Raw genomic sequence first — 23554 nt, forward strand, 5'->3', positions numbered from 1 at the left:
TGGCTTCTCGTTTCCCAGAGCTGACAAACGCCGCCGCGGTCATCTGAGTTGATCTGGCAGTCTCCTGGTACCAAAGACCCGGGTGGGGATGGGGGTGCAGGGGGAAGGCTGGGGCACTGTACGCTGGGGAGAGGGCTCCTGCCGGAGATCTAAGCACAGACTGCACACCAACCCTGCAGCCCTCACCGGCTTTGGGCTTTTCAGAGGAGACACAGCAAGGCTGCATCAGCTCTTCTCAAACGTGCAATTCATTTTAGGGAGCTAAATTTTCCGACAGGGTGAGAGGCAAGGGGATGGTGCATTTCTTTGACTCAGTTCCTGCATCATGGAACCCATTTGTTTAGCAATCTATAGACAGGAGAGAACAGAGCTAAGCCAGGAAAGCAGTTCACTGGGACAGAGTGCCGCGTCTTTTCGTGAAGGAGAGATGAGGGTGATAGAACTTAGGATGGCTGCCGCGGTTCTCCGCTGAAGTAAAGACTCAAAGGCCAAGAGAGAATGAATGACCACCTCAGAGATTTCTCCTTCCTTTTCTTCCTTGCACTATCCGAAGAGAAGGAGAGGAAGATATAAGCAGATAAACCTTAAAGCTTACAGACAAAAGGAGGGGGTTGGGCAAGCGAACGAGAGGGAAATATAAATATTATATGGAAGATGTGTGAGTGAGATAAACAGGGAGAAGGAATCACATCATTTTCCCTGCAATCTCTGCAAACAAGGAAGGTGCAAGTTCTAGGGAAGGCTCAGTAGCAACCCCATAACTCTCCTTTTCCACACCACGCTGCCCCCCCTCGGCCCCCCTCTGGTCAGCACCTCAGATCTTCCCTTCATTCCACCTCAGACTCCCGCCGGGGCTGGGGGACAGGGTAGGACAGGGTAGGACTTGGTCCGGCCTGTGTGTAAGTTTCAGGTTGGTCCCTCCCAGAGACCCCCTCCTACAGGTCTCCCCCCCTCCCCGCTCCTTGGCCCCGCCCCAGGCCCAGAGCCGGTTGGACTATGTGCTGATTGGCCAGCTCCTGGCGTAGCAGGGCTAGGCTGCTTAGGCTCTCACCAGACTCCACCGCCAGTAGTTTGCTGCATCGGGAGGAGCTGGAGCAGCAGCAATAGCAGTAGCGGCATCAGCAAAGGAGGGCGCATACTACAGCACTGCTCCAACCGACAAGCCCGGTTTGCCTGAGGGGCATTGGCAATCGCGTCTCTAGTCTGGCGCTGGTGTTTGGTGCTTTGAGCTCCAAGGCACTGAAGCCTAGCTGATTAATTCGCAATCCGAAACCTCTCACTCTGATCTCCCACACTCTACACGCATACTGCTCACAACACACACTCATTCTTCTCTCTCACACATTCATATAGGACCCGAGACAGACGGAGAAAGAGCTACACAGACTTCCCGAGTGCAAGGGAGGGAAGCCTAACGCAGAGAGACCAGCACCTCTCCCGAAGGATGGAATGAAGACGTTCTTGCAAGCAAACTTTGGCAGCGAGCTAACCATCGGTTGTTGCAGCTTCTGAGGCAGACCCCAGAGACATGCGACTACGCTGATAGCTTCCTCGGGAGTCGGTGTGACAGCGGCGGCAGAGGCCCTCGGACGATACTCCAGACCAGACCTTGGAAGGAGAAACTACTGGTACCCTCGCCGGCAGTCCCGCCTTTCCAAGCCGGTACTGTTGTCGGTTCCCACCCCCTTCTTCCTAGCCCTATCTCCATCCTGGCCCATTGGAAAGACCCAGACTTTTTTTTTCCGACAAGCTAAGCTACCATCTCCCCATTTTCACAAACTTGACGTAGAGGCTAAGACTGCATTGATAACTTTTATTTCCGAGCCGGAAAGTCCGCAAACTGGTGTGTGTGTGTGTGTGTGTGTGTGTGTGTGTGTGTATGCATGCGCGGGAGTGGGGTGGGGTTCCTCTCCCACCTTTGATCTTGTACAGCCGCTCACCTGAAGCCTTCCGAAGCCAAGCTCAGCGCGAGGGAGCTTTGGCAGACTCGCTTCCCTACCCCTTCCTCTACCCACTCCGTGTAATGTATGGGCTCGGCTGGGAGCCTATTCTAGCTTACATTCTCCTTTTCTTCCCTCCCTCTCCCCAGGCCTGAAAAAGGCTAGTGTGGCACTCTTGAACCCAGGAAGGCACTTTCTTGGCGAATCCTCTCACTGCAGTGAGCCCAGAGCGCTGGGAGGAGGTTCTTGCGCATGCTAGGTGCACTGAAGAAGCTCAGTGAAGCAGTGGTGGCCAAGAGGCCGCGACCCTGCCACCTCAATCACCTTGGTCCAAAGCACTCTCTAAACGCAGCCATTCTTTGATCCAGCCTCTCAGACGCCCAAGGATCCTCAGTCCTGCGCCGCTAGGATCAGTCGCGCCCCATTAACTTTGAAGAGGGGAAACTGAGTAGTCGGGCTGGAGGGAGGGGGCTCGGGGCCGCAAGGCACATCTTTGCTCCCCCGGAGGCCCCGGGTTCCCCGAAAACCTCCTCTGAGTCTGCTGCAACCTCAACATTGGAGCCGGCGCGGGTGTCATCCCCGCGCCTCCGGGCCGCCCTGGGCTGGACTCCTCCCGTGGCCTCCCGGGCCCCGGGGCGCGCGCAACAGGCGGCCAGAGTCAGCGGGAAGCTGGAGCGCCGGCGCCGTCGTCTTAGGAGGGGAGTGGAGATACAAGGCCAGGCAGAGCCTCCAGCAGCTATGGAGTCTCTCCTGCTGCCGGTTCTACTATTGCTGGCAATACTGTGGACGCAGGCGGCCGCCCTCATTAACCTCAAATACTCTGTTGAAGAGGAGCAACGCGCTGGCACAGTGATAGCCAACGTAGCCAAAGACGCACGAGACGCGGGCTTCGCTCTGGACCCACGACAGGCCTCTGCCTTTCGTGTGGTGTCTAACTCCGCTCCACATCTGGTTGACATCAACCCCAACTCAGGCCTGTTGGTCACCAAACAGAAGATTGACCGTGACCTGCTGTGCCGCCAGAGCCCAAAATGCATCATCTCGCTTGAGGTTATGTCCAGCTCAATGGAGATCTGTGTTATTAAGGTGGAGATAAAGGACCTGAACGACAATGCGCCCAGTTTTCCGGCTGCACAGATTGAACTGGAGATCTCAGAGGCGGCAAGCCCTGGCACACGCATTCCTCTGGACAGCGCCTATGATCCCGACTCTGGCAGCTTTGGTGTGCAGACTTATGAGCTTACGCCTAATGAACTGTTTGGCCTGGAGATCAAGACACGAGGCGATGGCTCACGCTTTGCCGAACTTGTGGTGGAGAAGAGCCTGGACAGAGAGAAGCAGTCACACTACAACTTTCGCATTACAGCGCTAGACGGCGGCGACCCACCACACCTGGGTACGGTTGGCCTCAGCATCAAGGTGACTGACTCCAATGACAACAACCCGGTGTTTGGAGAATCCACCTATTCGGTGAGTGTTCCTGAGAACTCACCTCCCAACACTCCCGTCATTCGCTTGAATGCCAGTGACCCAGACGAGGGGACCAATGGGCAGGTGATCTATTCCTTCTATGGCTATGTCAATGACCACACTCGTGAGCTCTTCCAGATTGACCCTCACAGCGGCCTAGTCACAGTAACTGGTGCTCTAGACTATGAAGAGGGTCACGTGTATGAACTAGACGTGCAAGCCAAGGACCTGGGCCCTAACTCTATCCCTGCACACTGTAAGGTCACTGTCAGCGTTTTGGACACCAATGATAACCCGCCAGTTATCAACCTGCTGTCAGTCAACAGTGAGTTGGTGGAGGTGAGCGAGAGTGCCCCCCCGGGCTACGTAATTGCACTTGTGCGGGTATCTGATCATGACTCTGGCCTCAATGGGCGTGTGCAGTGCCGGTTGCTGGGTAATGTGCCCTTTCGGCTACAGGAATATGAAAGTTTCTCCACTATCTTAGTGGACGGACGATTAGACCGAGAGCAGCATGACCAGTACAATCTCACCATCCAGGCTCGTGATGGTGGAGTCCCCATGCTGCAAAGTGCCAAGTCTTTTACAGTGCGCATCACAGATGAGAACGACAACCACCCACACTTCTCTAAGCCTTACTACCAGGTCATTGTCCAAGAAAACAATACTCCAGGCGCTTATCTGCTATCAGTGTCAGCTCGAGACCCTGACCTGGGCCTCAATGGCAGTGTGTCCTACCAGATCGTGCCGTCACAGGTTCGGGACATGCCTGTCTTCACCTATGTCTCCATAAACCCAAATTCAGGAGATATCTATGCCCTGAGATCCTTCAATCACGAACAAACCAAGGCATTTGAGTTTAAGGTGCTGGCCAAAGATGGGGGCCTGCCGTCACTGCAGAGCAATACCACTGTCCGGGTTATCATTCTAGACGTCAATGACAATACCCCAGTCATCACAGCACCACCACTGATCAATGGCACAGCTGAAGTCTACATCCCCCGAAACTCAGGCATAGGGTATCTGGTGACTATTGTCAAAGCAGACGACTATGATGAGGGTGAGAATGGCCGTGTCACCTATGACATGACAGAGGGTGACCGAGGCTTCTTTGAAATCGACCAGATCAATGGGGAAGTCAGAACCACTCGCACCTTTAGTGAGAGTTCCAAGGCTTCCTATGAGCTTATTGTGGCGGCTCAAGACCATGGCAAAACATCTCTCTCTGCCTCTGCTCTGATTCTAATCTACCTGTCACCTGCTCTTGATGCCCAGGAATCAATGGGCTCAGTGAACTTGTCCTTAATTTTCATTATCGCCCTAGGCTCCATTGCAGGCATTCTCTTTGTCACTATGATTTTTGTGGCCATCAAGTGCAAACGAGACAACAAAGAGATCCGGACCTACAACTGCAGGTAGAGCCAATTAAATTTTTTTCCTTTCCATCTTTGTGTTGGTTGTATCTATGTCTCTTTGTGGAAAAAACACTGCTTTTATTTCTTACTTAAATAATGCATGGGTCATAGAGCACTTCTTTTGGAAAGGGGGAAAGTTTGTGGTAGTCCACATCAGTTCTTTTGATGTGACAATTTGCTGGAAGATAAAATTTGAATGAATTTTGTCACAGTAATGCAGCAGAAATGTTTTTATTTTAAATTTTTTACAGCTGTCTTCTTGAAGTAATAGAAAATATGTCGCAGGAAATGACTTTTTTTTTCTTCAGCAGAGCCAATGAGTGCCACAATTCTATTTTACTTGGGGGAAATAGTGTTTCGGATACAGGTATTGAAAGAAGAGGAATTTTTAGCAGCTGCCCTATCCTGTTGTTGAGATAAACTCTTCATAGAAAGGGAGTTTATAGGAGGAAACAGAGTTGGAGGGAGAGGCAGCAGGAATGTGTGGGTAAGCAGATGATTAGTGCCCCCCACACATATAATTCCTGGCTTCTTTTATATACAGTTCATAGTCACCTGGCTATGTGAAGTGTATTTCTATGGGTCAGCTTTATGCTTTAAAAATAGATGATTTGTTGGTGGAGTAGAAACAAAACATCCCAATGAGGGATAGGACCTTGCATTCAGATTGTTTCACAATAAATAAATAAATAAATTAATTAATTAAAAATAAAATCACGAGTTGATGGTGCCTTCCTCTAATGTAGAATTCAGCTATGATGTTAAGATCTGGTCCCTGCCAGTGGATGTCACTGTGGGCTATTATGCTGGTTTCCCTTGAAGTGTGTGTGTGTGTGTGTGTGTGTGTGTGTGTGTGTGTGTGTGTGAGAGAGAGAGAGAGAGAGAGAGAGAGAGAGGGAGAGAGAGAGATGTAAACTGGGATGATATATAGTATTTTAAATATTTATTAATAAGTGCATTAGGAAGACCTTGTTGAAAGTTCTTTTAAAGTGTTTTTATAAACCAACTAACATTACACATGCAAAATTTTCCAGCAGTGTCATATTGAAATGGTTAAAAAAAAGTTGTTTCTTTTAGTTTACTGAACCAAGGTGTGTATGTGCTTTCAGAATACCTTCATATACAGTGTGCCTTTTATGTCATCTGTGTTTGCACATTTAATCAGTCACTATAAGCTTCTGTAGACCCAATTTGTACTTGTATTTGACATCATCTGAAATGCACACTTCTGTGAGCCAGAGCTCCCCTGAATATGCAACAGCCATGCAATTATTGTTTCCCTTTTACTATTCTCTGCATTACACAAGTTAGTAGACAAATGCTAACCACACATGAATATCAATCAGGTGCCATAAAAGAGCAGCTGCAATGCCTCATAAATGCTTTAATCCTGTTACCAGTGGAATGGCCATGACTTTTCTTTCCTTCAGTACCAAGTCATTTCAGAAGGGAAAAATGGAAATTAATATTGCTTTTACCTTTGAAACTGCCAGTGACAATTTTTTGCAGGAAAAATTTGTGGGATCTATAACATTTTATTTATATGGATATAGTGATAAAAGGAACTCCTTTTAAGTCATTTTATAAGCATAAAATAAGTGTATAAGACCCTTTCCTTGATGAAAATGAAATCATCTTGAAATAAAGATGTTGAAGGTTTTGCCACCTCTTAGTGATGTATGACTTGAAGTGAGGGCTTTTTTAGAGAGCTTGCCAGGGAGATCATTAACCAGGGAAGAGAGCATTTGAATTTTAAAAAAGTGAATCTCAGTGCTCTCTAACTTCATCCATATGTGTATTTTGTAAAGAGCTTTGTTCCCTGTAATGGTTTGGGATTAATGAAGTACAATTTAATTAAATAATTGGTCAATACAGGAAGGACTCTACAGCCTCAGCTGAATAAGAACATTGCCAAGCTTATATATCATGAGTAAATAAAATGACTAGAACCTCCTATTGATTCTATAAACAGAAAAGAAAAATCAGTATCTCTCTACACTCAACCACAACCCTGGAGTCTTGAGGATTTTACCAAGTTTCAGAAGCATCAGTTTGTCATCACTGAAAGTATGCCTGAGCACTGAATGAGAGGGTGAGGAAACCCACTGCTGGACTCTAGTATCCCTGGGGGTCAGAGCAAGGATTTGTCTCTGTATATACACAAGTTCCCTCATCTGCTCAACCATGTTAGAAACCTAAGTTTCTATAAAGCTTATATTTCTTTACATCAGACATTAGTTTATTATTATCAACCTTTGCATAGCTTCTTCCTCAAATATGTACGATGATCTGCAAATGCTGCTTGAAGTGGTCTCATTTTTTTAGTCAGACAATTAGGTTAGTCTAGCAAGAATACAGGAACAGTCTTAGCCTTGTAAAGATCAACCTGTATTATTTATAAACTCTATTATTTTGCTGAGTGTTGCCCAGACATTGAATTTCAAAGCAATAAGCTAACTCATTATGTGCAAAGTAATAAATAACTTTGAGAATCTGAGTATATTTTAATATGTCTTTTGACAAGTGTTTTAATGCTTGGTATCTTTGGTGCATATTCTATTGATCTGTGTCAATGTTAATTAAATTGAGTTCTTCATATTTCAGTTACAACACAGTTGCTTGTAGGTACACCTGAATGAAGAATGCTGAATACACTAACCTTCAAATTCCTTTGCAGTAATTGTTTAACCATCACTTGTCTTCTCAGCGTTTTTTTTTTTTAAAGGACAAAACAGCAAGTGTCTGCATTGCATCTCGGTTTTCTCCCATTAGAAAGAGGCAAGACAAAGAGGCAGAAGAAAGTGAGCCTACGAGGAAATAGAAAGGGATTGTCATCCTCTTTCATAGAGGTTTGGGTATCAGATTTCTCTGGAAGTGGAGAGATTAGGGGAGAGAACAGTAGGGAGAAGCAGGGCTATGGTAGGGGGAAGGAGAGTGCAGAACAAAGGAGCTGAGAAGATAGCAAATGATGCAGTTTTGATCTCCCACTCCAGTCAAATTGATTAGGTTGGTCATACAGGAAGCTGCCAGGGTAAAGGGTTAGTTATATTTTAATCTCCTATTACATTAAATTAAGACTTCTTTCTTATTTTTCCCAGTAGTTCTTTTGGGTTCCAAGGAAACTTCAGATTTGACCATTTTTGTGCTTTCTCTCCAAAGGGGCGCACATTTTGCCATCTCTTAGCTTTGTAATTGGCCACTCACACTTAGAAATTCCAAACCCAAAGTATAGAAACTTTTTTATCAGGAAAAGAGAGTGGGAGGCAACTATATTTAAAATGAAAACTCTGTGGCTGTCATCTTATATTTACAAGTTAAAAGTACAGGGAGAAAACCTAAGACAATGCACTAGAATAAGAAGCTAGAGAATGGAGATGGGGGTGCAGCCCTCTAGGGTGCTTGGTGTTTATTAGTCAATGCATGCTTTGGGAGGGCTTAGCGATACATGCTGCCTTTTCTGTCATGTAGAATCGCTGAATACTCTTATGGGCATCAAAAGAAATCAAGCAAGAAGAAAAAAATCAGTAAGAATGACATCCGCCTGGTACCACGAGATGTGGAGGAGACAGACAAGATGAACGTTGTCAGTTGTTCCTCCCTGACTTCGTCCCTCAACTATTTTGACTACCACCAGCAGACGCTGCCCCTGGGCTGCCGTCGCTCTGAAAGCACCTTCCTAAACGTGGAGAACCAGAACACCCGCAACACAAGTGTCAACCACATTTATCATCACTCTTTCAACAGCCAGAGGCCCCAGCAGCCTGACCTGATCATCAATGGTGTACCTTTGCCAGAGGTGAGTGCAACTAAGTGGTTTTATGAAGTCCCCTTACCTGGACCTCTTTCCCTGAGTTGCTTGCAGATGCCATAGACAGCTATGCTTTCACATTACTTGATAGGGACAGAAAGAACTTCTCTGCATGTACCTATTTTCATAGGCTTTGTTGTCAGTTATTCTTGGGTAGAAGGTAACCAAAAAAAAAAATTGAGCCTTTTAAGGGTGGGTGTTCAGAGAAGGAACTCTCAGAGAACCGAACTCAAGAGATCTGAGCCTTTGAAATCACTGTATGATATTCTGATAGGATAATAATTCATTCCACCTGTTACAAATGCATCATGCTTGTCAGTTAATGCTACCTGTGTTCCAGCTGAGGTGATTGAAAGTAAGCAAGTATTGCAGGAGTGGCTAAAAGCCAATTTCTGAATGGGGGAGAGATTCAGCCCCCTGAAATCACCCATTTACCCCCTTTTGTCATATTTATTTTTTATTAAGAATATGAATGAGCTGGTTTAAAAGAGGTGAATAAAATAAAAGGTCACTTTGTAATTTCTTGCCTGTTCTTATGGTGTCATTTGACCACTGAGGTGACCCAAACTGTCACTAATGAATATTTCAAGAATTAAGTATCCATTTTAAGCTAGTTCTATTTCTTTTACTAGGAATGAAAGCTTAACAGAATCATTAACAAAAAAACAACAACTATGAAGCCTAATGTTGCCTACTGAAATATTTCAAGGTAGTAGGGTGATAAATGTAGATAGCTGGGTGAAAGGATATATAAATAACAGGTGTTCAGTTGAGTTCCTTTTTGTTTTTCAAGAACTACTTAACTCTCCATTGGTTATATATTTGCTGTACTGTGAGCCCTCTTCCAGGCCATCATTGAAACAAATACTAGCTAAATTAAAACCTTTTCTACAGTTATTAAAAAAACCTTCATAACTTTCACATTTGTCTACTTTGGTCCTTGCTATCAGGTATCTTGATAGATTACTCCCTAGTAGGTGATGATATGGAAGCCCAGAGATGCTAAGAAATTTATTCACACTCACAGAGCAGGGGAAAGAGGGAGGAAGGGACAGAGAGGAGAAGGAGGAGGATGGGGAGGGGGAAGGGGAAGGAGAAGGAAGAAGAGGAAGAGGAGAGGAGGGAGGGAGGGATGGATGGAAAGAGAGGGAGAGAGAGAGGGAGGGAGAGAAGAGAACACTAGATTAAGGAACTCTATAATTTATTGTCAGTGCTATCTCAGTGATATCTTACTACTTCAGAAATCATTTTGCCAGACATATCCATTCTATGGTGCATATAAAATGGTCTCATGGTATGTGTATCAATTTTGTTGTCTATAAGAGTTTTAGAACTACTTGAATTGATCGGCTTTTCTAGTTCTAAAACAAAACAATCAAAATTAAAGCAACCAACAAGTGCTTTTAATGAGAAACTGATGGTATACTGACATCAGTAAAAATGCTAACATTTGCAAACCATAAATCTACATTTAAGTAAGGATTTATTGAATGTTTAGAGTGAAGTAGACTTAATTACAGTTGTGAAGCCCAGTGAATGCCAGTAGGGGTTGTACCATAGACTACTTGGAGGGCTACTTATGCACTAGGAAAAATTAAACAATAAATAATTGTAGAGGTGACCTTAGTTTTGAATCAGACTATGGATTTGAATCTGAGGGACACTTTTTGCTTTGGAATTTCTGAGTCTTTCTTTACTCCTTTATAAAATGGGTACATCTATCATACACATAGTTGATTCAAGGAATAATGTGGAATTAGTAAATGTAAAAGGTCTAACACATTGGTATTTAGTCAAACAAACAAAAATCAAAGAAATAAAATCCTCTATACAGTACCTCGGCAGATGATAATGGGAGAATCAGAATTGGTGTTGTAGTGGCTCAGACACCTGCATGTGTCTCCCTAGACATTTATAATCAAAGAGGAATTTAGGCTAATTCTATAGAGATCAGATCTACAAAGTTATATGGTTAAAATATACATTCATAAAGAACATTTAAATAATAGAGGTAAATATATCATTCTTATAGTTCAGATGTTTATGGAGATACATGTAATGATTGACTCCTAGAACTTAGTGATCATGCAGTTGATTCAAGACAAAACATAAATTTGACCCCTGGTGTTCATGAAATACTTGGAGGGGAAATAAAAATATGACTATATCTGCGTGGTTATCTCAGATCTCAGTGATTCTTCTGAGTTTATCTGATGGGAAGAACGAGACCTATAATTGCTATGGTTATTTAGAAAAACATTGAAACTCTAATTTTATTCCATTTATTTTTATTATTTTATTTTATTTTTATTTTATTTCTTATTGTCACCATGTTATTGCTGGAGCTCAGTGCCTACATGGGGAATCCACTGCTCCCAGTAGTTGTTATTTCCTTTTCCTCCCCTTTTATATGATAAGACAGAGAGAAATTGTGAGGGGAGGGATGGATAAAGAGGGAGAATGAAAGAGAGACAACTGCAATATTGTTTCACTACTCATGAAACTCCCCCTTCCCCAGGTGGAGATTTTCTGGTGCATGGCAACTTGTGTGATCAACTGAGTGTGCCACCATCTGGCCCCTTGAAAATATAGTTTTTTATTTTACCTCCAAATAAGAAAAACAGGTGATCTTAGTCAATAAAATAAAACATATCTTGTGTATAGGGCTAGTCAGGGTAAATATATTATATATTCAAGTGAGATTGTATATTTTTAACATGCAATCCTGGAGAGTTCAACTGACAAACCTGTTCACAAAAGGGAGAGAGGCCTATTCACAATGGATCATGAATCAGGTCATTTACCCTGCATCTGTTACAAGGTCTTCTCACTTGAGGAAAGTGACACATATCCATTTCTTTTCATAACAGAGGCTTCTGAATGTGGATGAGGTTAAATACTTAGGTACAGGGAAACCTACAGAATAGGAGAGATGATTGATTATTTAATTCAAGTGACATTTGAAAGACTGCTGTAGGCTCTGGCACTAGAGAGAAGAGATGAAAAACAAAGATGTTCTTATCTCAAGAAATACATAGAGTAATGAAGACAAGCAAACAAATATGTAATATGGAGAGGTAAATGCTAATATAAGGTGCAATAGAGGCACAGGTCATCACTAAGATAGTAATATATTGATATATTCTCAATTTTTAAAAAAAGATTTCTCATGAGTTAATCCATCCCAAGAAGACAGCATTTATTAAGCAATTATAACAAAGTGGTAAATATTATTATTGGACAAATGTGATTCTATAGAAAATTATGCATTAAAATTTATTGTGTCACATTTTCTTTATATTGCTTTATCAAAATAGTTTTATTAATTCATTTAATTTTTATTACACACTTTTGAACATGCTAGACATTTTTCTGTTTGATTGAGACACAGAAGTAAAACATTTTAGGGAGTTGAGTGGTAGCGCAGCAGGTTAAGCGCATGTGACAAAAAGCCCAAGGATCAGCATAAGGATCCCAGCTCACGTCCCAGGCTCCCCTCCTGCAGAGGAGTCTCTTCACTTCACAAGCAAGTGAAGCAGGTCTGCAGGTGTCTATCTTTCTCTGCCCCTCTGTCTTCCCTTCCTCTCTCCATTTCTCTCTGTCCTATTCAACAACGACGACATCAATAACAACAGTAATAACTACAATAAAACAACAAGTGCAAAAAAGGGGAATAAATAAATAAATATTAAAAAACATTTCATAGGGAGTCGGGCTGTAGCGCAGCGGGTTAAGCGCAGGTGGCGCAAAACACAAGGACCGGCATAAGGATCCCGGTTCGAACCCCGGCTCCCCACCTGCAGGGGAATCGCTTCACCGGCGGTTGAAGCAGGTCTGCAGGTGTCTATCTTTCTCTCCTCCTCTCTGTCTTCCCCTCCTCTCTCCATTTCTCTCTGCCCTATCCAACAACAACAACAACAATAATAACTACAACAATAAAACAACAAGGGCAACAAAAGGGAATAAATAAATAAAGTAAATATTTTAAAAATTATATTTGCCCCCAGGGAATTTGCAAGTATACAGGCAATTAAACAGGTAATTTCAATTCTGTATGACATCTCTTTCTGAAGCATATGTCATTTTTGCCTTCTAAATTCTGTCCAAAGTTTGCTAGGGATTAAGTTCCTCTGCTGAGCAACCTTTTGATAAATCAACTGTCTTTCATAGATTCAGAGTCAATTGAAGGACTTAATGACAATGACATTATAGAGGATTATAAAGATAAAAGCTTCCTTTATAGCTTTTCATCACACATTGAAATTTATTACCAAGGTATTTGGTCAAAACAGTAAGCACTGTTTGAGTATCCACTATGTGCTCAGCTGTATGACTGGCACCACTGGGATTTCAGGTAACTATAAGAAGTAGTTTCTGTCCTCAGAGAGTTCAGCGTCTAGTTGGGGAGCTAAGATCATACACATGATTTCCCTGGCAAGCAGTACAAAAGAAATTACTAATCTTTTGCTACACTGTAGGCACCTTAGCACACCTTTACTGCCTATTTTGGCAGCCTTATCATCTATAAGTAAATTTATCCATACCTTTTAATGTTTGGTAATTTGAGGTTATCTTTTACATCCTAGCCACAACTGAACATTATTGCATATGGCCAGTAGAGTGACCTTAAATGCATTAGGTAGGTAAGATAAGTGGAACGGAACGCTAGTCTAGAGTATTGGAACTCTACCATTAGTATCAGAGATCATCAGATATGGGATTAAATGTCATTGTTTACTTGTCCTCTGATGTTGATTAGCAAATTAGCTTTGTGAATTTTGTGGCTTTGTACAGAAAATTGAAGAAGAATGGAAGATACCATTGAAATCTATTTTTGAATTAGCGATGTCATAAATATTTTAAAATGTAGCTAGAGATTTGCTTTCTTGACATCCTGGCTTATTCAATCTGAAGACTGTGTACTTGTGAGTGATTGAATTAATGTGTGTGGGGGGTCGGTGAGTGATTGAAGTGGAGAGGTTTTGAAGAGAGAAAGATATTAGATTTTTCAGTCTTCTAAATTTTTTCAAAAAATGTTCTGTCTTGGGCGGGGGGCTCCTTTTCTGGCAAATATATATATATATATATATATAATAAATATGAATGTATTTTTTAATATTTATTTTATTTATTTATTCCCTTTTGTTGCCTTGTTGTTTTATTGTTGTAGTTATTATTGTTGTTGTCGTTGTTGGATAGGACAGAGAGAAATGGAGAGAGGAGGGGAAGACAGAGAGGAGGAGAGAAAGATAGACACCTGCAGACCTGCTTCACCGCCTGTGAAGCAACTCCCCTGCAGGTGGGGAGCTGGGGTTCGAACCGGGATCCTTATGCCGGTCCTTGTGCTTTGCGCCACCTGCGCTTAACCCGCTGCGCTACAGCCCGACTCCCTCTGGCAAATATATTTTATTCTACTCTCATGGAATGGAGCCATGCCTGTTGGGTGCCTGTGATTGCTGGAAATGTTACCTGTTAATCAGCATCACGTTATACTTATCATTCAGGTCATTGTCATTATTGGAAGCAGAAAATGCAGCTCAAGTTTTCTATTGGGAATGGAAACTTTGGCAGTGTCTTTGGGAAGGGCAAAATGACTGAAACATCCAGTATTTTATAGGCATTTAATTTTTTTGAATATTGAATACTTCTCGGCTGATGAGGCTTAAGAGACTAGAATTCCCAAAATTTTGGTCATAGGCACATGGAGACTTAGATTTTGGTTTCAAACTCAATTTTAAGTTCTCTATCTACTTTTTTCTTTGTTAGCTAACTGTAGTATCTTTCTTTGATCTGCAATTTCCTAAGTTTGTGTGTGTTCTCTGCTACAGTCACTCATGAATCCGTTTTATAAGTAGCAGTGTAGTATCAGTGGAAGAGTTTGCAGGAAAGTTTCAGTACATGCTATCTTAGTGCAGATGATGAAACTAAAAACCAGTTAGACTTTGAAGAAAAATAAAAGGAAATGTCTCAGCATGTTTATTTCATAAAACAAGTTTAAAGGTAGGGTTTTGAAGTGATATGAGTGAAACTCTGAGCTAAGAGTAGAAAAGTAGTCATGTCATATTTAGAAATAGGTTTGATGAGGCTAAGCAAGAACATGGTAAAAAACAATGGACAAATCCTTAAGACTTTTTTGCATAGAGACAGAGTAATGGGGAGAGAAGGAGGAGATAAAAAGGAAGAGAAGTGAGAAATATCTATTGATCACTGTTCCACCACTGGTGAAGCTTCCTTTCTGCAGATAGGGACAGGGGTTGTCCTCTGATGTTGGTTAGCAAATTAACTTTGTGAATTGTAATTGAATCATTTTCCTTGCAGATTGTAAAGTGTGTGCTCAAGCAGGAGTACCACTTCTTGGACCTGTGATTTTTTTAAAAAAATGTTTTATTATCTTTATTTATTGGATAGAAACAGCCAGGAACCGAGAGGGATGGGGTGATAGGGACAGAGACAGAGAGACACCTCCAGCCCTGCTTCACCACTCGCAAAGCTTTCCGCCTGCAGGGGCAGATTGGGGACTTGAAGCCGGGTCCTTGTGCATTGTAACATGTGCACTCCACCAAGTGAGCCACCACCCGGCCCCGATACATACATACATACATACATACATACATACATACATACATACATATATATATATATATATATATAAATTTCACTCTTTTGTGTCTGGGTTTTGGAACTCTCTAAGTCTTATCATTAAATGTCAAAAATGACCCTTGAGTTGGAGAAGAAAACAGTGCAAAACAGTGCAGACTACATTTTTTAAGCTTGTTTACTCCAATTTCTTAAAAACACAAAACATTATTTCCACTAGCAGACATGTTAGATCCAACTATTTCCTATGGTATATCTTATTGACCCTTCTTACATCTAACCAAGGTAGCACATTTCCCAAAGGGGATCACCTTGCAAGATGTGTTCTAGAATAAACTGTTCCTCTCTGGTCTCCATGCAACTGTAACAGAACTGAGTAAGTTTACATTAGTATTTGCTAATTTATTATTACCATTCCTTATTGGCAATTAACTGGTTACCTTAGAGATATCTCTTTCCCCATACACCTTCACTAAAGTTGAGCTCAGTTAGAGAGCTTGTTAATGATCCTGAGATTTCTCTCCCCAGGGAACTGGAGGCAGGGCATTTTCCACAGAGGGCTCTGAGGCTTTGGAATTCCTCTTATGTGAAGACTAGTTGTGTGTCCAGTGACCCTAACCCTAACCTGCTTTTTTTTTTTTCTTTTTCTTTGATAAGTCATTCAAACCTATAAGGTGGGAGGAACTTCAGTCTTTTCCTTCTCTAGCCTGGGGTCTAGTTGTCTGTGGTTTGGTATAAGGTGTCAAAGACTGGTTACAGCTGTGGGGTTGGGGGAATGCTTGTTGGAAATTAGAGGACTGAAAAAAAAAGATGAAGTCACCTCCTGGAAAAGCTAGCGTTTTTCAGTTATGGTGATGTAGTTGATCTGAGACATCTGCTTGTAATTTCAGATGCTGACTTGTCTGTAAGAATATCTTAGCTTTAGGGTTTATGAGAGGTCAAGCTTATCTGGAATGAGTGTCTCAAATGTGGGCATATGAAACTATTTGCACAAGGGGGCTTTATGTGAAAGGGAGGAGATAATGGGGGGGACTTTTAGCTGGACTCTTGTCCTAGTTCATTTCTCCAATATTTATATTTATTGGTTTAACCATTTTATATAGTATGTTATGAGGTTACTGATCACTCTTGCCTGGATTGATTTGTGTCTAAGTAAAATAATTAAAGGGCTCACAGTTGTGGAAATTGACAGTTGTTTTAATAGTATTTTAATCCCTGAGTTGGAGCTCAGTGGCTTAAAAGCCTCTTTTGTTCTTTTTCTTCCCAGTAGGCTATGGGAGCCTGAGGGCTTTTAAATTATAAGTAGGCTTCTGAGCTTAATCACTGACTCCTGACCAAGAGATAAAGCAGGGTGGGGCAGAGATAATCCAGTGGTTTTGCAAAGAGACTTTCACAGCCCCACGACTAGGCCATGGAGTTATAGATCTGCTTCTGAGTTTACTTGTTAGTTCTCTGTTCCCTGCTGTCACCACAGGGCCTCCCTGCCACTGCTCCAGAGTTTGAGGGCAATAGCAATGGAGACTCACAGTTGCATTTGGTAAGTCTCAGGGGAATCCTTTCCTCCCTTCAGTTGTCCCCTTGTTGGTGAAACAGACTGGAGGTGGTGTCTCAACTGGTAAAGTGCAGGACTGTTACCAGCCTCTTAATCTTTCCCTAGGCTCCTCTCTGTCCATGAACCATATGTATTTGCACTCACTGCTGATTTGGTGGGTTCCTGAAGTCATTCTAGTCCTGTCTTGTTGTGGTCTCCTTGTTGTGGTCTTAGGTGGTCTCCTTTACTATTCCTAGTTGACCTGGGAGAGGAGAGGAGAGAAACACAGCTGCTCTGATTATGTGTTGTGGCTGGGAGTTTCTTGTTTACCAGCACATCTATTGTGAGAAAACTTGAGCCACCCAGGGAACTGTAGATACATAGCCCTCCTCCCCCTCATAACAAATGGTAATCTCTGTGGGTTTGTCACTTTTAAGACACATTTGTTGATGTCCTGCTGAGAAAATGTAGTGTATTATCTGACTTTCACTTGACTATTATTTAGAAAGCTGTTTTTTTTTTTCCTGAGGCAAAATTAGGCTGGACCTTAGTGTCCTTTATTATTGTTGTTATTGCTTAGTATTTGTGAAATCAATCCATTTCCATTATGAACCAAATGGAAGAGTACAAAAACATTTGGAGAACTTGGAAAATCATCCAATAGTTCTACTACTCAGGGCCAACTTCAACTTTCTGTTTGCTCAGTGCATGGCATAAAAATAAGTGCTCAACAAACCTTTGAATTAACAGAAAAACACTACATATCTACTGATTTAAAATTGCGATTATTCCATCTGAAATAATTTGCTTTACTTTCCTATCTACATTACATTACAATGATTTTCTGTATTGTTAGAAAATAATTGTAGTCATTTTTTTTTTACTGGCTGAGCTATATTCTGCTTTATAGAAATGCTTTACTTTTTGCTTCTCTTAATATTTAACTTTGTGGGATAGGCAATGGCACAGCAGGTTACAATTGTAAGGACCCAGTTTAGTTTGACAAGTGGTGAAACAGGGTTGAAGGTGTCTCTATCTCTCCCTCTCTATATTCCCTCCTCTCTCAAATTCTTCTGTATAAAATGAAAATTTAAAAGAATAAATGCCAGAACATTATAATATTTTAATTTTTTTATAAAACATGATGATGTATAACCTTTTATACAGTAATCTCACATTGATCCTGATTGTTTCCTTAGAATAATTTTTTAGAGGTGAAATTATTTTGTTTGAATATTCATAAATATTGAAGATTTCTGATAAGTATTTCCTTTAACAAAGTAGCAAAGTTTCATCATCCCTACATAAAACAGATCCATTTATTTTATAAGTAATGCAAATTATAGCATTTTAATATAATAAATAAGTAGCAGAAATATAGGGAAACAGTTAATCTTAAACATTATTGGTGGGTGTATACCTTGGTACTAGTTCCAGGAAGGACAGTTTGACAGTTTTCCTCCCTCAAAATTGCAAATGAACATATTTTTTTATATAGCAACTCCACTTTTATGGTATTCCACACTACGGAAATGCTTGGCCTTGTGCAAAATGCTACGAATATGAATTCATTGATGAATTTATTGTTACAGTGAAAATCAAAACAGTTCCTAGGAATAGACTTTATTTTTTAAATAATTAATTTAAGAATGACACAGAAAGAAAGGAGAGGGAGAGGAATGGAGAGCGAGAGAGATAGAAAGCTGGTCAGGTCTGACTTATGGCGGTGCTAGAGAATAGAAATATTTAATAAATGAATTTTTTGTATACTGATATGGACAGATCTCTGAGTATGTTCTTAACTAAAATAATGAAAGCTCAAGAAATATTCAGGGACATTCTAATTTGTTTGATAAAGAGATGAAAAAATTAATACACATTTCACTGATTTGTATCTGTAGGAAACTATATGGAGGAATAAATGGGATTAAATAAATGGACACTTGTTGGGAGAGTAGCAAATGAGATGACAGGACATAGGGACAGGAGAGAGAATAAATAATTCCATAAGTGAATGACTATTTGTAGTTTTAGATTTATATTCGATGACATATTTTTCACATTTGCTGCAAATAACTTTCCAGTATATTGTATGACTTTCAGTTTTATTAGTTATAGCATTTTTGAATTATTATATAGAAAACATAATGTCTTAGTCCTTATAACATTATATATTTTTGCTCTTAATCTATGAAACTTGTTTCCAACTCCAAATACCACACACACACACACACATCACAAGTTCACATTTTTTACTGTAATATTTTTTGTATGGTCTTATTTTTCATTTTATTTCTTGACTCATTAGGAAAATATTTTGGCATGTTGTTGCAGATGGCAATGTAAAATATTTTTCTAGATGATTTATTCTTTGGCTTTGTATCATTGATTATTAATTTTCTCTCTATACCTATTTATTGCTTTCTAGTTTTTAAAAATACCATATTTTGTTTTTTTATATATACAAGGTTCTTTTCTGACTCATTCTATCTAATTGATTTGTTTGCCTTTATACCAATCCCACTGATTTAATCATTAATGCTTTATAACAGATTTGAATAGATGGTAGTGTTTATTCTTATTTTTTCAAAACAGTTTTTTTTATTTTTCTTTCAGATTAGATTTGGAATAATGTTAAGTTTTGAACATAATTTTGTTGTAATTTTCATTTTAAATAATATTTGAGTGCTTACAAATTTTTGTATGAGCTAGAGAGAGACTTCAAATTCTGCTCCGGTAGATGTAGTATTGGAAATCGAACCTGGGACTTTACAAGTCCTATTCTCTACCTGCTAAGCAACCTCTCTGGTCATATGTTGTGAAATTTTTATTGGAAATGTGCCTAACTGAATAATTTAGAATGAATTGACACATTTCTTTGTACACCAAAACTTAGTTGTTTTTTTTTTAGTCTGGGAAATTACAATTTTACATTAGTCATTTAATTCCAGCAAGTTTAAGTTTGCATAGTTCTTATATGTTTTATCAGTGTTACTTAAAGCTATTTTATATTTTTCTTTTTATTTTTCAATGGGATTTTTTCTTTTTTTAACGTTTTCTTTTTTATTGTTGTAATTATTGTTTTTATTGATGTTGTCGTTGTTGAATAGGACAGAGAGAAATGGAGAGAGGAGGGGAAGACAGGGGGAGAGAAAGATAGACACCTGCAGATCTGCTTCACCACCTTTGAAGCGACTCCCCTGCAGGTGGGGAGCCAGGGGCTCTTCTACTTCTAGCCTTTGCCCTTCTTCCATAGCCAGTCAACAGCGTCAGGTTGAGCCTGATGTAAAGTTTCGAGACCTCCTTTGAATCTGGAGAGGTGGCACTAACCCAGATCCTTACTTCGCGCCACATGTGCTTAACCCGCTGCGCTCCTACCCGACTCCCAGGATTTTTTCTATCACATTTTCTTTCTTCCTTTTTTATTAATAGTGATGCTTTCTTTACCTTTCATTTTTTTATCATCTTTATTTATTTCTTGGATAGAGACAACCAGAAATCAAGAGGGAAGGGAGTAATAGAGAGGGAAAGTCAGAGAAACACCTGTGACACTGCTTCACTTCTCGTCAATCTTTCCCCTTGCAGGTGGGGATCAGGGGCTCAAACCTGGGTATTTGAATATTGTAACATGTGCACTCAACCAGGTGCACCACTACCCAGCCCCTCTATCACATTTTCTAAGTGGATAAAACTGCTTGTAGTGTATATAGGAGGGCTATTGATATCTGTAATTATAGTTTTGTTTCTACCCCTTTTTGTTTCCTTACACCTGGTTTTCATGTGAGTGGTTGGAAGAAGAAAAAACTAGACTTTGACATTTGGGTATGATGCATATATAAGATAGGGCAAGATGATGTCAAGAGTTTGGATTCTGATTTCAAACTATTCTTTTTTAATTTTTTAAATATTTATTTATTTATTTTCCTCTTTGTTGCCCTTGTTTTTAATATTGTTGTGGTTACTGATGTCATTGTTGTTGGATAGGACAAAAAAATGGAGAGAGGAGGGGAAGACAGAGAGGGGAAGAGAAGGACAAACACCTGTAGACCTGCTTCACTGCTTGTGAAGCGACTCCCCTGCAGGTGGGGAGCCTGAGCTCCAACCAGAATCCTTATGCAGGTCCTTGTGCTTTGTGCCAAGTGCGCTTAACCCAATTTCATACTATTCTTAAGAATTCTAATTACCACAACAAAACAGGAAATAAATGTATATTCATATGTAGAGATTGTTGGTTTTGTTTTGTTTTGGCAACTGGATAATTTAAAAACTATCTGCTTTTGTTTGTTTACCGTTATCAAAATGATTGGATATTGTATAGTTTATTTTTTCTATGCAGTTTATGTTTTTTTTTAAATATCATCTACATATAAGTAAGAAAGAATTCTCACTACATTAGTCTTTGGTTGAGTGGCTCTAAGGAAGCTGCAGTCTCTGTGTGGTCTTTCTCATTTAAAAATGAGATTAGTAGTACCTACCTCATAGATTCTTGTGAGGATTCCATATAAGTAATTAAACCACTTGGCATATAGAAGACCTTGAATAAATGTTAAGAAGTTGTTGTTATTGTTAGCATCTTTTAGGCTTAGGGAAATTTCTAATTTGTACTTTTTATTTTTTTTAATTTTATTTATTTATTTATTTATTTATTTATTTATTTATTTTACCAGAGCATTCTTAGCTCTGGTTCAGTTCTTTGGAAGTGCAGAGGATTGACCTGGGGACATTAGAGTCTCAAATTTGAGAGTCTCTTTGCTTATCGTTATATTATCTACTCTACCCTAATTTGTGCTTTTCAGTCTGTAAGGAAACAATCAGATTTTCATCTCCTTTTATAATGTGGTGTAGAGGGCAGCACAATCTTTTTTTTAATTAGATAAACTAATGCTTATTCAATTTAATAATTATAAATAATGTACACTTAGTATGCTTTGCTTTAACTTATGTGTAGAACTGTTTTTTAATATTTTATTTTTTCCTTTGTTTTTTATTATTGTTGTAGTTACTATTGTTGTTGTTACTGATGTTGTTGTTGGATAGAAAGAAATGGTGAGAGGAGGGGAAGACAGAGAGGGGGAGAGAAAGATAGACACCTACAGACCTGCTTCACCACCTGTGAAGCGATTCCCCCACAGGTGGGGAGCCAGAGGATCTAACAGGATCCTTATGCTAGTCCTTGCGATTGGTAGCATGTCTGCTTAACCTGCTGCACTACTGCCTGATCCTCTGTAGAACTATTTGTGTGACAATAGCTAATTGTTCTCATTAATGATTCCTTTAAGGTTTGTTATTGTTCTTCACTATGAAACCCATCTCTAGTTCAACTGTGATGTTTAAGCAGGTTCTATATAATTCAGAGTTGCCTTGAAGTGCTGGCAGGAAAGAAATTGCCCATCTCTGATTTTATCCTCTTGTATTTACTTTATAGAGTCAGTGGATATCAATTTAGGCCTTAATTTGGCATTTTCAACTTTTCTCCTGCATGCCTCTGTGCTGGGCATCTACATTGATTGGGAAGCTCAGGAGATGGCAATTTCATGGACCAATTGTGACCTATACTTTAACAAATATTGCCCCAAGCCTTTGTTTTCCTGTGACCTACTGCTTCTGCAGACATGAGCTCTGTTCCAGGGTCACTGATTTTTCTTCATTTTTTCATAGTGAGTGACTTACTGATGAATTCTAAACAGCCAGTTCATGCATGATGAGGAACTTCAGAGTTTATGTTCACATGCCAGTGTTTTGTCTTTGACATCTTTCTTCTGCCCAGGAAACCAGCTCCTAGTGTTTGTCACCTAGGGATATTTTATACCTTTTTGTCAATTTGGGGATGAAATATAGTGACCTGGGAGTAGGGTCTTCAATTTTATATTGGCCACTTAGGGACCAATTTACATATTTGGAGGTCTTAGAAAAATGCCAGGAGGTTACTAGGGGCTGAGAGGGGAAGAACAAAAGCTTGAACTTTCATTATAAATTTAACCTAAGGAACCATAGCATTATGGTTTCATTGTAAGCAAATTATTGCCAATAAGATAATGAGTAACAGTGCCACTATTAACTTATCAGGTTGTACATTATCATGATATACCACTTTGCTTTCTTAAATAACTAAATATTGGTACCCTTATATTCAGCAGTTGAGTACCACTCACTTCTGTTCATATAAATGCTAGCTGTTATTTTTCTTTCTCATAGAATTATAATCCATACAGTGTAATTAAAATGGTATCTAAATGCAGCACAGAGTTTTCTTTGATTTTTGAAGTGGCTGTTGTGCATAGGGAAGGTTGTTGCTTTGCTATAAACCGCAGACCCAGAGTAAACCTCAGCTGTGCTGTAGCTATTTTGGATGACAAGTTTCTGGTTGCTTGTGTGTAATTGCCTATGTTACATCATCCTAACTATTGTGTAATGTGCGAAATACAAAACATATCTTATGATTCACTTCAGATAGACATCTCTTTTAAACATAATTATAGCAAGCTACTTTTGCTAAACAGATCCCCCCCTTTGTTCCTGCTTTCTCTTTCAGGAGGAACACAATTCAGTGACTGATAGTGATATAGCAGAGAGAAGTGAAACATATTTGTGTACCCTATAACCATGACAGTTTACCAAAACCATTTAGTAGGGTATAATTTCTATTGTTGCATATAAAGAAACAATGAGAGAAAATCCCTGATACACCAAATCAAGTTAACAGTAACCTAAAATAAAAATTTAATTTCCATATCACTAAGTAGCAAAGGAAAAAATATTTGCAGTGAGCATAATAATCTTGAATATACATCAT

General features: G+C 40.1%; 1 protein-coding gene across 1 annotated transcript in view; it reads left to right on the forward strand.

Annotated features, from left to right (window-relative positions):
* The first annotated feature begins 1093 nt into the window (after nt 1-1093).
* PCDH19 (protocadherin 19) overlaps nt 1094-23554 on the forward strand; it is a 262828-nt gene continuing 240367 nt past the window's right edge. Inside the window, exons 1-3 of the mRNA XM_007535259.2 lie at nt 1094-1662; nt 2090-4825; nt 8294-8621. Coding sequence (XP_007535321.1) covers nt 2679-4825; nt 8294-8621 — 2475 coding nt within the window. The 5' untranslated portion in view covers nt 1094-1662; nt 2090-2678. The remainder of the gene's footprint in view (nt 1663-2089; nt 4826-8293; nt 8622-23554) is intronic.

The sequence above is a fragment of the Erinaceus europaeus genome, chromosome X (genome assembly GCF_950295315.1).
Source record: "Erinaceus europaeus chromosome X, mEriEur2.1, whole genome shotgun sequence".
Lineage (NCBI taxonomy): Eukaryota > Metazoa > Chordata > Mammalia > Eulipotyphla > Erinaceidae > Erinaceus > Erinaceus europaeus.